Below are 14460 nucleotides of genomic sequence, written 5' to 3' on the forward strand. Positions count from 1 at the left end.
GACTTCAGTGTACCATCAAAATGTTAACAAAGTAATTGTCAAAGAGAGTGTCAATCCCCACTCTAGTCGAATGAGAGCTGCTGTGCAAACAGTCATGTGTGAACTCTTGTCAGCTCTGAGAACATGTTCGCAATGAGACAGTAAAATATTAGCCTAAAAAACAGCTATGATAAGAGAAAATTACCATATTTTAGAGGCCATTTTCACATTTTATAATAAATACCATGTGTTCTGAAGGTGGTTCAAAGAATCTGTAGAGATTTTATTTTCAGTATTTTGTTACTATCAGGAATTTTAAGTACATTAAAACAAATTCATTCAAATTAAACTACTCTGCATTTGTTTTTGTGAGTGTTGTTGTTGTTGTTGTTGTTTTTTTTTTTGTTTTTTTTTACATATATCACCATTGGTGTGAGCAATACCGCCTGAGGTTTAGTTTGACAGATCAGATCAGAAGAGACGTCACATCAGAACGTCAGTAGATGATTAGAAGATGTGTCTTTTCTCCACTTTTCATTCTGGATGCTTTATTGTGGAACCCACATCAAGTTTTTACACAGACAGACAGACAGACAGACAGACAGACAGACAGACAGACACACACACACACACACCCTGTTGATATGAACACACTGCTACTGGTCATGGCACTGGTATGATCACACTGGAGCTGCTGCTAATCTGTGTCTATGCTGCTCTTCCGTCCCTCCTTGTTTTCACTGGTGTGTGTGTGTGTGTGTGTGTGTGTGTGTGTGTGTGTGTGTGTGTGTGTGTGTGTGTGTGTGTTGTCTGAGTTGCAGAGCAGCTGTAATCCCATCTAGTCCACTATCACTAATCAGGGTTAAATTCCACCAACGCAGAGCCTCTTATAAGCCGGCCTTCCTTCCTTCCATGCGCTTAGGGACTTAAAGAGTTTCAACTGTGATTTTACTTTCTCTGACATTTTCCCTTTTGCTTGCCCTGCTACGCGTACACGTGTGCACACACACACACACTACCAGTCAAAAGTTTGGACACACCTGTTTCTTTCTTATCTTGACTACTTTGTGCACTCTGAAGACATCAAATATGTGAGCAAGATATGTGGATTAATGTGGCAAAAGAAAATAAATGTTCAATACCTAAATATGTTATGTTCTATATATTTCATATGAAGGGTGACTATTCTAGATAATCTCAAATATAAAACTGGTTTGAGTTATTTCACATTTTTTTGTTTCATACATATTCCATATGTGTTCATTCAATATATATATATATACATTGGGTAATGAATGAAAGAACACGGGCTGTAGATTAAGATCTAGTGCAGTACAATTCTTCAGTCAATTACGGAAAACAGTCAAATGGGTGAACAACATAATGACAACATAAGATGCTCACCTGGACTCATTTCCTGGGACGTCTTCAGCGTGGAAACCTTCCTTTGAGACAATCCCGTCAAATCCAACATCATCTAAAGGTTTTTTTTTTCTACTCATGCAAGTGGTTTGTTGAAACTGTCATTTTTACCGATACCGATATCAATATTGGGTACCTGCAAACAATACCGGGGTTGAGTGCTACGGATACGACGTCACTGATACCAGTTGTATATGTTTGCATGGGAGAATTTTGTGTTTGTGCCGCAGTGAAACTTGTGACAGTTGCCCTGTTGTAGAAAAACAGGCTGAGGAAAGGTGTGCAAATAACAACATCTGTGGAAAACAAAATAAAAATCAAAGTAATTCTACCATGTGTAATGACCTTATTCAGTACTCAGTATCGGTAAGTACTGAATGCAAGTACTCGTACTGTACTCGTTCTGCAAAGAAAACAGTGTTATAGGTACGTCTCTAATTATTATTATTATTACCCTGCAACCCTGTGTGCAGGAGGAAGTGGCTGTAGAAAATAGATGGATTATTATTATTATTATTATTGTTATTATTATTATTATTATTATTATTATTAATAATAATAATAATAACAAGACATGTCTCACAATATAAAATACTGTGAGTTGTTTTTGTCCTAGATGATAGAAAAAAGCGCATCCATGACAAAGACGCAGATGTGAGGCTACAGTTGTTCAGTCCTGCACCGTTTGTTTCACCGTTTACACACATAACCTGCTCCAGTTGCAATATAGGTCTCCGTCAATATAAGGTGCTGTGATTGGAGGTGAGAGCCTGGATAGGAGTGACATAGTAGGAGACGGAGAGAGAGAGAAGAGGGGGAGAGTGGGAGGGAGAGGGAGGAGAGAGAGAGAGAGGAGGAGAGAGAGAGAGAGAGGGGGAGAGGCGTGTCTGTGTGTGAGCGCGGCATTAATCCCGACATACGGCAGCAGCAGTAGCAGCAGCAGCTCGGGCGTCTATTGTTCCCCACATTTTTATTGCTGCCTCAGACCTCGTTCCTCCATCAGCGGATAGAGAGAGAGAGAGAGAGGGAGAGAGGGAGTGAGAGAGAGAGAGACAGAGAGAGAGAGAGAGAGAGAGAGAGAGAGAGAGAGAGAGAGAGGACACATCGACCCTTCCGTCTGCCAAGGATTACAACTACTTCTTCTTCTTCTTCTCCTTCTGGTTCTTCTTGTGGGGCGAACCAGGAGGAACCAGGAGCAGCAAACACTGCCACCTCAGTCTTTCGCTCCTCCACCTCGTGGTCGAGCTCGCTCCCCTCCTCCCCACCGATCCCCCACCACTGGGACAGTGCCTGGATGTGGATGAGGAGCAGCACCGCGGGGACCTGGAGGAGGAGCAGCAGGATGGTCGCGGTGCTGCTGCTGCTGCTCGCCTGCAGCATGCAAGAGCTGGAGGCACAAGCAGCCGCGGAGACCAAACCTTTTTACGTGTGGCAAACAGGTAAGCACCCCCCCCCACACACACACACACACTCACCACCGTGCCAGGCAGCCAGTGCTGGTTGTGCAGGGTGGGAGTGTCCCGGATGGAGCGACTCTGAGGGTTTTGTGTGATTTTTATTGGATCCTGCTGCTGCTTTGCACCGTCCCGCAGTTTGGCGCGGATTAACGCGCGTACAAAAGGTTGCAACACACACACACACACACACACACACACACACACACACACACAACACACACACACACACACACACACACACACACACACACACACACACACACACACACACACTCCTCTGAACTTCGGTGTCGCTTTCATTCAATCGTTCAAACCAGGTGAGTGTGTGTGTGTCGCTGTTTAACCGCTAGAAAAGGTCTCGAATGACCGCACAACCACTACAAAATGCGCACAGATACGTATCAGTGTGTGTGTGTGTGTGTGTGTGTGTGTGTGTGTGTGTGTGTGTGTGTGTGTGTGTGTGTGTGTGAGGGAGGATCAGCCGCTGCTTTAGCGCCAATAGACAATTGATTAGTGTGTTTGCGCCACTTTTTGCACTTGACTGCTTGTTTTGAAGTATCTGCGGCCGGATGGATGCGTGTGTGGGGGGGTTCGGAGGGGTGGGGTGAGAGTATACTTAGTACAATAATCTAGACAACACCAGTGTTTGGGGAGGTGGAAGTTTCTTCAAGTGAGGCTCAGGAGGGATTGACTGCATATATTACATTTTGGACCGCGTGCGTGCGAACGTGCCATGGATGAAATAGCGCGTGTCTCTTCTCCTCCGCGAGAGGAGGAGCAGTGAGGAGCAGGATGTGGTGTTAATCGTTGCTTGCGTTTTGATTTGTCAAAGACAAGGAGGGTGTGTGTGTGTGTACGTGTGTGTGTGTGTGCTGGGTGGAGCATCCCTGAGCGGTGAGAGCAGCAGCACATGGTCACCACACAGTACTGGTCTGAGGTCCACTGGAAGTTTGAGGAGGAGTGATGGGAATGGGGGGCGTGGGGAGAGGGGGGTACGGACAACCCCCCACCCCCAAACCACCCCCCACCACCAATCCATGTAGACAGGACATTGGGTGCAGCTGGAGATCAATGTTCTCTCTCACCACTGCTCTCATCTCTCTCTCTCTCTCTCTGGTTCCCCTCAATCAATACACTGGTCTTACTGGGAACCTGCACCCCTCCCCACTCTCCCCTCTCCCACCACCATCACCACCAGCAGGCCAGTGGATGCTGATCAATGTCCCATTTAGTTGCTTTTAAATCAATGCTTTGCAGTTGCAGTGTGGAATGTCATTTTTGGGGTCAGCAGGGTGAAAACACTTCAAGATGTAAAAAGTGTTTGTTGAACAACTCCCAGCACATATGAAGAAGATGGTGATGATGAAGATGGTGGTGATGATGATGATGATTTTTTAGAAGGAAAACAGTGAGATGGAATGTCAATGAGATGCCAGGCTATGTGGATTTGTGTCCCTCAGGAGGTTGAGGTGCTTCCACGCGGTTTGCCAGGTCTTGACACACTAATTCCTCCTCCAACAGCAGTGGATTTCTGGTACATCAGCCTCCAAAGAGCAGCACTCACCCTGAAAGTGAGTGCTGCACATGCATGTATGTATTACACATGCATGTTTTTTAATGGGGGGAGGGGGGGGGGTGAAACCTTTCAAATGTATCCTTAGAAATACCTAGAAATAAAATAAAAATTTGAAAAAACTATAGATTTAGAGAATGCTCTTTGTAGTCCATCCCGTTACTTCCTGTTTCCTCACACACGTCTTTACATTGGTGAAATTTTCAGTCTCTGGGTTGATTCACTGTTTGCCATAAGCTGCGTTTCCATGACCCTAGAAATGCACCAAACATGGCAATAGAAACTGGTGATGGAAAAAGCTAAACCTGGAAAAACCTCTCAAATATGGCTAAAAGGTTTTGACACCCTCATAAGCTGGTTTTTCACACGTATCCATGTTGAGGTATATCGCAAAAGTGTCATGGAAACACTTTTTTTCCACATTGACACGTCAGCGGACGTGACGTACGGGGTCACGTGAACAGTTTACTTCAAATAGCTGCTCCAAAACCCAAAATGTTTTGTACCTCCATCCTCCTCACAGTGGGGTCACAGGATGAGATTTGACCAGAATTACAGCTTATGCTCTTTACACCATTGAATGGAAACACCTGCAAGTCACAATTGTACTTTGTGGAATTTTTTTTTAGAAACATTGCTTTTATTTTGCGAAAGATTGTCATTGAAAACGCAGCTAGTGACAATGTTTACCATTAATAACACTATGACTAGATGTGATCCATGTGTTGACCTTCCCCAGTGGTTTGGCTTGTTTAGCAGCGTCCTCATTGTTGCCCTGTGCAGAGGAATGGAAACCCTGTGGCATTCTGGGCCATACCTCCCACCGTGTTAAGACAGCCAGGAGATTAAGGCTAGAGAGCCAGCAGATTGGCCAGACAAAGATAACCTAGATACCATATATTGCTGTGTGTGTGTGTGTGTGTGTGTGTGTGTGTGTGTGTGTGTGTCCTCTGCTGCAGAGGTGCTAGTTTGTCAAAAACCTTTTTTGCCTCGTGTTCTTGTACAGTATGTAGTTTAAATGATGCTGAGATGAAAAGAAGAGATGAACAAAGATGAAAAGAAGCAAAATCTTTTTCTGAGTCGTTTTTGTTGTTGTTTTTGTTGTTGTTTTTGTTGTTGTTGTGCTGCCTGTGATGGGACACACATGGAGGGGTGGGTGGTGTTAATCACTTTAATGCCTCTGTAGTAACACGTATGCACTGGCTATTACTCTGGTGCACAATGTGATTCTAAAGTTGGTTTCAGAAGTTATTTGCAGTGGATAGCTGCTGCTGTTACTGCTGCTGTTACTGGTACTGCTGCTGCTGCTGCTGCTGCTGCTGCTGCTGTTACTGTTGCTGCTGCTGCTGCTGTTGCTGCTGCTGCTGCTGCTGCTGCTGTTACTGCTGTTGTTGTTGCTGCTGCTGCTTTGTGCCAAGAAGTGGCAGGAGTTTAGAATAGAATAAAAGTCCTTTATTAATCCCACAGTGGGGAAATTGGCATAATTACAGCAACAGTACAGTGTAAAAAAGAAGGAAAATTGCATTAATTTAAAAAGAAATAAGGCAAAAATAAAAATAAAAATAAAACTGTACTACTAACTAAAGCTGTGACTTACTTTGACCAAATGCAGGATGTTTCGAGTGGTGAGTCACTGCAGGTGGTCTGCAGACTGGAGGCTTTGTATCCAGGTCAAGGATGTCAAAGCCAATCGATATATTAATAACATTACTGCACTACTCACGCTGTGTGTGATGGAATTTCATTGTGGTGTGTAATTTGGCACGACAACTCCTGTCTTTTGGCACACAACTTCCTCAGCACTGACTGTGTGTTTACAGCATAAACCTCGGACAGAAGGTGCAGGATTAGTTCCCCGCTTTGCTCTGCACTGGTGTGTGTGTGTGTGTGTGTGTGTGTGTGTGTGTGTGTGTGTGTGTGTGTGTGTGTGTGTGTGCGCGCGTGCATGTGTGTGCACGTGTTAGAGTGTGTTGTTGTGCGTATGTGTGCGTTTGCTTCTCTCAGTGTCTTGGAGTCTCATCAAAAACAAATTCTTTTTAGACGTGTTCTAAATATTTCCGGGCTGAATATAGGAGGTTTGCACGTTGCTCTTTCAAGAATGGCTGAATATGTAAATGTGAAGCCAGGATGCCTTCGTTTCCTCTCTCAGTATGATACTGTGTTCCCACACCAGGTTTACACTCTACATAAGGGGCATTTACATTCAGGTTTACTTGAAAATTGTCTCAGCAGGTGGATGTAGTAATAAAAAAACATAATTAATGCGGGAGAAACATAACGACTGACTGAGGATAGTTTAGTTTAGTTGAGCTGGTTAATCTGTATGCAGAGAATTATATAACGTTTCAACAAATCAGCAGGAGTTTGAAATAAGCAGCTCACTCATTAGCAAAGTCAATACAAACATTTTTGCATTGACTTCATTCATTCAGTGGGTTGTAGGCAGAGATAGTGCTAAACACTGGCAGTCTGCGGCTGCCTGCAGGTTTTTGAGTGAACTAGAAACTACTGGTTGACATTGAGTTGTGGCACAAATCATCAGGGATGCAGCTATATATGTATATAAAAAAATCCTATATAATATAAAGAAACCTAAGTGAAGCACAGTGAATGACTGAGTGACTTCAAGCAAAACTAAAGACATTTCCTGTGTATTTTAGCAGAAAAAAATCTATTTAAAAATTGCAACACATCTAGCTTCACTTTGTCTATCAAAGGTTTTATTAAATCAGCCAAAAACGAACATTACATTGTAGCCCTGTAGAAAGCGACTAGCAAACACGATGGGCTCATCTCTTTAATCTCTGCTTTGACAAGAAGCCTTGAGTAGCCAATTAAATACAACCTAATAATAACAATAATAATCTTCTTGATACGCTGAATCATGTGCTGACTGCAGTGGAGTGACGGGATGTTTTTGGCCATGTGTTCAAGCTTTTCTGCGTCTCGACTCACTGGGAGGGATACTTCCTGGTACAGCACGAGGCAACAAAGGAGTGTGTGCAGTGCTGAGCAGCAGCAGCAGCAGCAGCAGCAGCAGCAGCAGCAGCGATGCTAATTAGCGGGGCAGCTCCAGACAGAGATGGGACGGCCCTGTGTAAAAAGCGCACATTGCATTAAAAACAACAGAGAGTAGCTGTGCATTGTTGTCACTGAGCCCCTCCTTCTCCCCCCGCAACGACCCCCCCAACCCCAACCTCCCCTGCAGCACAGCGGCGCTGCTGTTGGGCCGCCGCCGCAGATGCTCCAGTGTCCATGTGGCTGCACAAAAGAAAGAAGAGGAGGCTTCACTCAGAGTCACATGGCCCCTTTCTCTTTGTTCTTCCCCTAATGTCCCCAAAGAATCAACCCCCAACACACACACACACACTACTGTGGCTGTCTCCCAAGGTGACCTATAACCTCGGTGCTGGGGAAGGTCTTTTGAGGATAGCAGCAGTAAAAGGGGAGGGCAGTGAAATATAGCGCCCTCTTTGGATCAAGTGTCAAGTGCTTCATTCAGCCATTCACGGCAGTAGATTTAATGGGAGGCGAGCTGGCCCAGGTCGACCCTGGCGTTAAGGGCGGGCGGGTGGGTGGGTGGGGTTGGTCGGGGGGCGTTGCTGTATCAATAGTAGCTGGATCATCTACTGTGCTAGTTCTACTGCACTGGTTCTACTGTGCTGGTTCCACTGCGCTAGTTCTTCTGTGCTGGTTCCACTGCACTGGTTCTACTGTGCTGGTTCCACTGCGCTAGTTCTACTGTGCTGGTTCCACTGCGCTAGTTCCACTGCACTAGTTCTACTGCACTGGTTCTACTGCACTGGTTCTACTGTGCTGGTTCCACTGTGCTAGTTCTACTGCACTGGTTCTACTGTGCTGGTTCCACCGCACTGGTTCTACTGAACATTATTTTTGTGGCACAGTCGTTGAAAAGCTGAGGTCAAGTCTGGTTTATGAGTTTATGAGCCGCAGCTCCACAGGAAGCTGCTGAGGTCCAGTGTGATCATGAAAAACCGCCAGAAGGTCTCACCTGGTATCTTTCCATCCAGCTGCCTCACTGCTCCTGTTCCTGGCACTGGTTAAGGTAGTTACTAGGGAAGCACCAATACCACTGTTTTACTGAACTAGTAGAGTACCAGTACTTGCTTTTCAGTACTCACCGATACTGAGTACATAATGTTGTTACACATTATAGAATTACCTAGAATAACTTTTTGAATTTTCAGCAGGCGTTCTGTTATTTGAGCAAAATTGAAATTTGAACAAAATAGTTCGGCACAAAGAACACGGGTGACAGGTTCCACTGCAGTACAAACACAACTTTAATGTCATATTCATGCATTAATGCACACAACTGGTATGGGTGTGATGGTATCAGCACGAGTAGAGTCCTCAAGCCCTGGTATCGGTATCGGTGCATCCCCAGTAATTATTCAATATGTGCAGTTATGTTAATGTTACCATTGCAAATGTTCAGTCTTGGTAAATGAGCCACTTCACTGAATGATGGTTTGTACTGGTGGAAATCCAAGACTGCAAACCTTCTATTGGTTGTTACCATGAGTGAACCAGCCAGCTGACATGTCCCTTCAATCATCTTCCTCTTCAATGTGGCTTCACTCAATATGTCACCATTTATTTGTCTACCAGGTCATTTTTATCACATTCTGTTTTATTACTTTTTCCAACTCTGATCAACACCATTAACTCTCAGTGTTGTGTGTGTTTGTAGTTTGAATCTTGAGATAGTTACCACATTGTAAAGTATCTTATGAACAGGCTGCATCTCCTTGCTGTCTATCTATTCACATCCCATTGTACTTAAAGAAGTATGCACTAATACGCAGCCGTGTGCAGAGGAACAAAAGATATAAAAAAAACATATGTCTGTTGACTGGTGATTAATAAGCGTTTGTTGTTGTGCTGGAGTGTTTGATTGGACCTTTGAGTCGAGCTGAGAGGAGCTGGAGAGAACGAGGCAGGCAGCTGAAATCATTTCTGTTTGACCCAGGAATCATCAAGAGCTAAATTACCATCATTATTGTGTGGCTGCTGAAGAAGCTGCAACCAGCTGCTCCATTTAGCCACGTTGAGTGTGTGTGTGTGTGTGTGTGTGCGTGCGCGCATGTGTAAACACTGTGACAAAGGTGGATATTCAAACCATGACAACATGGAGGTCGATTAGCTCCTGTTTTACCCTTCAGTGTCAACAAACAGTTAAAAGTTGTTTCATACTTGGTTGGAAATACGTCTAAATTTTAATTTTCTTACACCATTTGGGAAAAATTGAAAATCAAGAAAAACATGTGTATTGACTTTCAATTGACTGAGCTTTTGCTGCTGCTTGCTGGCTACATTTATTGCAGAAACTCACCTGTCTGTGAGCTGACAGACAGGTGAGCAGCCTGGACCGAGGAAATGGAGGTGATTGCCTCTCCAAAGAGAGGAAGAGAGAGCGAGGGAGAGAGAGAGAGAGAGAGAGAGAGAGAGTGAGTGTGTGTGTGTGTGTGTGTGTGTGCACACACACACATATGTCTGCATAATGGCCAGTCTACGTCTCAAACCTGAGCAACCACTCAGCACCACTCGGCTGCTTCCCCAGTAAATACTCTCATTTGTTTGGCGATAGATTTTTTTTTCAAGTGTTGGTTGCACAAAGTATTTGACGTTTATTGAAACCACTAAAGCAGGCATGGGCAAACTACGGCCTGGGGGCCATATGCGGCCTGTTAAGCTTTTTAATCCGATCCCCCGAACTTGAAAAAATTATGTTAATATTCAGTCAGTCATTAAACAGCTGTTTTTCCTCCATGTTTCCAGTGTTTTCAGAGTCATTTCAATAAAGAGCTAAACACCGTGGTGGTCTAGGTGGTTCTGGATGGTTCTTGGTGGTTGTAAGGGCTCAACAACATGGGGCTTCAAAGACACTGATTTGGTTGTAACGTTGCTTTGCTTCATTTTAAATTGACATCAAAGCTACATGATGTCATCTACATATCAATCATACATATTTTTAGGCCCTTCTGTCAAATTTTAGAACCACCAGTCACCAGTTTGCCCACCACTGCTCTAATCACAATACCAGTGTAGAAAGTGCTGTGTGTTATCACACTTTAGGAAGCGTTCTATGTTGTTCAGTTGTGTAGTTTTCTGTCACTGGGTGTCGTCACTACCTGCAGCTGCAGAGAGACGCTGTTACCACGAGACATTAGAAGAGGATGGGAATAGGACTGTTATAGCCACAACGATGAATTCATGGCTGATGATGGACTGTCGGGTCCATTTGTGGAACCACCTTTTGTTGGTAGAAGAAAAGAAATAATTACAAAGCAGTTCTGAATCACTTTAGTGTCAGGACCCACCAGTTTTTTCCCTCATCATGAAGTCACAAAGACACAGATTTGTTCCACAAAAATAAAAAGGCTAGCTCTGCTTTCTTGCATGTCTAGTAAATACATTATTGTAATTATGGAGTTGAATTGTGTGTCTTACAAAATAAATCCCCATCATGTTCTTTCTAAAAAAAAAAATTAACACCTCACCCCATTTCTTTCTTTCTTTTTTTTTTTTTTTAAAGGTGAAAGCCGCGACCCAATCAAAACAGCTCTGTGACCCACTTTTGGGTGGTGACCCACCAGTTGAGAACTGCTGCTTTAGTGACAGTATTCAGTAGAGCTGCACTCTTTTGCAGATGATGTTATTCTATTTTAAAATGAAACACATCCCAAAGCTTAAATAGGTTCACAGTGGCTTTATTATCAATCTTAAAGTGAATCATGTCTCTCCCCTTCCCACCTTTGTAGGTCACTACAGAACGTACATTAAAGTTTTGTGCTGCAAATAACAACAACTAACGTTCAGTTGGTAGCAGGTACTTCAAGCCTCTGTGTGAAGAAGTACTGCATTAAGTGCAGAATGACACTGACTGCTAGAGTCTATTGTACCATCATAGTGTTGCTAACTAACATCAAAAAGGAGCTGCAGGAGTTACTTCCTCCTGCAGCTGAAGACCTTCTGCTGCTCTCCACTGCATGGTGAAGGACGAATCAGCGTGACTGGACACATTTAAGTCGTTAGCCTCTCGTTGCCGTAAAGCCTTGTTTCTCTCTGCTGCTGCTGCTGCTTAGAGCAGCGCTGAGGAAAACGTGCCGGCGGTGCAGGAGGATTGTCCTGAGCGCCGTAAAGAGCTTTCCATCAGCTGCTTCCTCCTCTCAGTGCCACCTCCCATCAGCCGCCACCTCACACTGATCTGCACATGAGCTAAATACCAGCAGCAGCACCACCACTGCTCCATTCAGGCTCATGCACTGCTTTTCAGGGTTCTGCCTTTGCACAGTGACACACACACACACACACACACACACACACACACACACACACACACACGCACATGTACACGCACACGCACACTCACACACGCACACAAAACCCCCCACAATTCCTTGTTCCTTGACCTCTTCAACTTTAATGTATTGATTTAATTTTTTACATTTGGATACCAGTGTCTGGCATCAGTTCTGATACCGGGGTTGAGTACTTGTAAAAAAATAAGTGCTGATACCACAAAACTTGTTATGTTTTGTTTTATTTCTGAGTAAAAAAAAACATATGATATTTACAAAGTATCTTTCCCAAACTAGAGCAAGATTAGGGATGCACAATACCGATACCAGTATCGGAGATTGGTATTGTACTCGTAAAATGCGTGCCGATACCACGACAAAAATACCAATTGTATATGCATGTATATGACAGTTTTGTTAAAGTTGTGTTTGTGCTGCAGTGACACTTGTTGGGTATTGGTGAGTACTGAAAAGTGAGTACTCATACTTGTACCCGTTCAGTAAAAAGGTGCTTTGGATGCGTCCCTCGAAAACACATTCTGCTCTGCAGACATGATTTAACACTGTGCATTTATTTATTCATGAACTGCCTACACTTTAAGGGTGTTTATTGTGTAGCGTACACTGGCTGTGTCTGCTGTCACACAACAGACCATCGGCTCAATACAGCTTTGATGAACTCGGGTTGCCCTGTGGTGGCCCGTCTAAACACTTGAGAGACGTCCACGCCATCTGTGGTGCAGCTCCAGGGGATTTCAGCTATAGGTTTCTACACTAAGCTGCTAAACGCAGAGACACTTCCTATCCACCTGTTTGATGGCAAAATGGAAAGCTGCTTACTCAATAACACACACACAGTGGCTATGTGCTTCTTACACACTCTACCTGTGCTGCTGCTGCTGTTTAAGTGAATCTATCTATCTATCTGTCTATCTATCTATCTATCTATCTATCTATCTATCTATCTATCTATCCACACGCTCTGTGCTCTTTCCTGTTTTACTTGATTGTCCAAACATTCCTTTGTGGTTCCAGCAGTGTGTAGAAACACTGTAGCTCCACCTCTACAGCCTGAGCTGTATTATTCATCCGGTCCTGGGGGGGCAGCGGCGTGCTGGAGAAAGGACACCAACACAGTTGCACAGTCGCAGCAGTCAGCTGCAGCTTAATGAGGAGGCCACCCCGGCCCAAACAAAGCAGACTGCTGCCAGTGGAGACCTCATAGATCAGGTTTTAGTAAACTGCATTGCAAAACTGAGCCGCAGCTCTTCTGGATGAAAAGGTTGAACTCAGGTCTCCAGTTTTCATCAATGAAACATTTGTTGGATTTCAAAGTGCTGCAGCTTCTTATCTTTTTTCTCATTGAACATCTGAGTGAGTGAGTCCAGGATTATCTGGGTGAGATGAGACTGTTGGAGGTGGAGAACTTCATCCATTCACTGGAATTAAAAAGTGAATCAGGGAAACAATGATTCAATTGATTGAAGAGCTTTTAGCCTCCTGCTCATTTCTGCTGCACTTCTGCTCTGATTATATTTTACTCTTTACTTTTTCTCGCTCAGCAGGATGTAGATGAGAAGTCAAAGGTCGATAATGGTGACCCACTTCCTGTCAAATGAAGCTGCCAAATGAAGCTATCAAATTGGCACGTGTTGTCACGAGTGAGTGAGCTCAGCTACTGATGCTTTGCTACGATGTCTGAAACAGGATAGAAACACAAATCCTCTTTTCACAACTTAAACAGAAAAATAGAAAACAAAAGCCACGAAAAGATGTGCACATGTTAATTCATTTAGCGGTTGACCTTTTGCTTGCTTTACTATTAGCTATTAAAATTCATAGATCTAATGAAATTTGAAATTACACAAATCCTATTCAAAATAATACCAAGTCAAGCCAGTAGTCAAAAATATATTCAAAAATAGAACTGGACGACTTGAGCAGCGTTTCTGTGATTTATATTAGTGATTCAATGATATTTCACCTATTTAATTTAATGAATTCTCTCTATATTTATATACGCTTCTAAAAATCAACATTTCAATACAGGTGCAATAGAACACTTATTAATAAACACTTTTTTAACACTTATTTAGATTTGTAAATAATTAGGAAAACTATTTTCCTCCTTTTCTCCTTTGAATTTGCTCTGCACTCTTTTTAATTCTTCTCTTTGCACTTTGTTTGCTGCTACAACTGCAAATTTCCCCAGTGTGGAATAAAGAAAGACATTCTTGTTCTCATTCATATTGCATTGGACATATTGCATCGGATACTTGAGTGATAGTTGTTATTGTAGTTCTTGATAGTTGTGTTGGGAGAAGTTTCTACATGTTGTGCTGTACTGACATGACTTTCTTATATGCTGTAAGTATATGACAGTACTTTGAAACCGCACTGCAGAACAGGTGCAAACCGGCTGTAGTTTGGTGATGGATAACTTTGTCACCGTCAGAAATACGGTGGTTTGAAATGTCTTTATTATTTGGCCTCAAACGATGACGATGTCTCCATCCTCAGAGATCAGCAGGGAGTGGAGCCCCTCGTCCACTGTGAGATAACACACTAACGTTCCCTGACTGCTGAGCAGGTCACGCTCGGCCTCATTAAGCCCCTCACATCGCTGGGTCACATCCACCAGTGTGACAGCGGTGCATCCAGGCCTCGCTATGGTTCTCTGCAGGGGGCGCCGCTGGGTCAGTGC

General features: G+C 43.7%; 1 protein-coding gene across 1 annotated transcript in view; it reads left to right on the plus strand.

Annotated features, from left to right (window-relative positions):
• The first annotated feature begins 2332 nt into the window (after positions 1 to 2332).
• thsd7aa (thrombospondin, type I, domain containing 7Aa) overlaps positions 2333 to 14460 on the plus strand; it is an 84958-nt gene continuing 72830 nt past the window's right edge. The window contains exon 1 of the mRNA XM_076051489.1: positions 2333 to 2840. Within this exon, the coding sequence (XP_075907604.1) occupies positions 2696 to 2840 (145 nt within the window). The 5' untranslated portion in view covers positions 2333 to 2695. The remainder of the gene's footprint in view (positions 2841 to 14460) is intronic.

The sequence above is a fragment of the Nelusetta ayraudi genome, unplaced genomic scaffold (genome assembly GCF_046127955.1).
Source record: "Nelusetta ayraudi isolate G7.1 ecotype Tasmania unplaced genomic scaffold, CSIRO-AGI_Nayr_v1 ptg000135l, whole genome shotgun sequence".
Classification (NCBI taxonomy): Eukaryota; Metazoa; Chordata; class Actinopteri; order Tetraodontiformes; family Monacanthidae; genus Nelusetta; species Nelusetta ayraudi.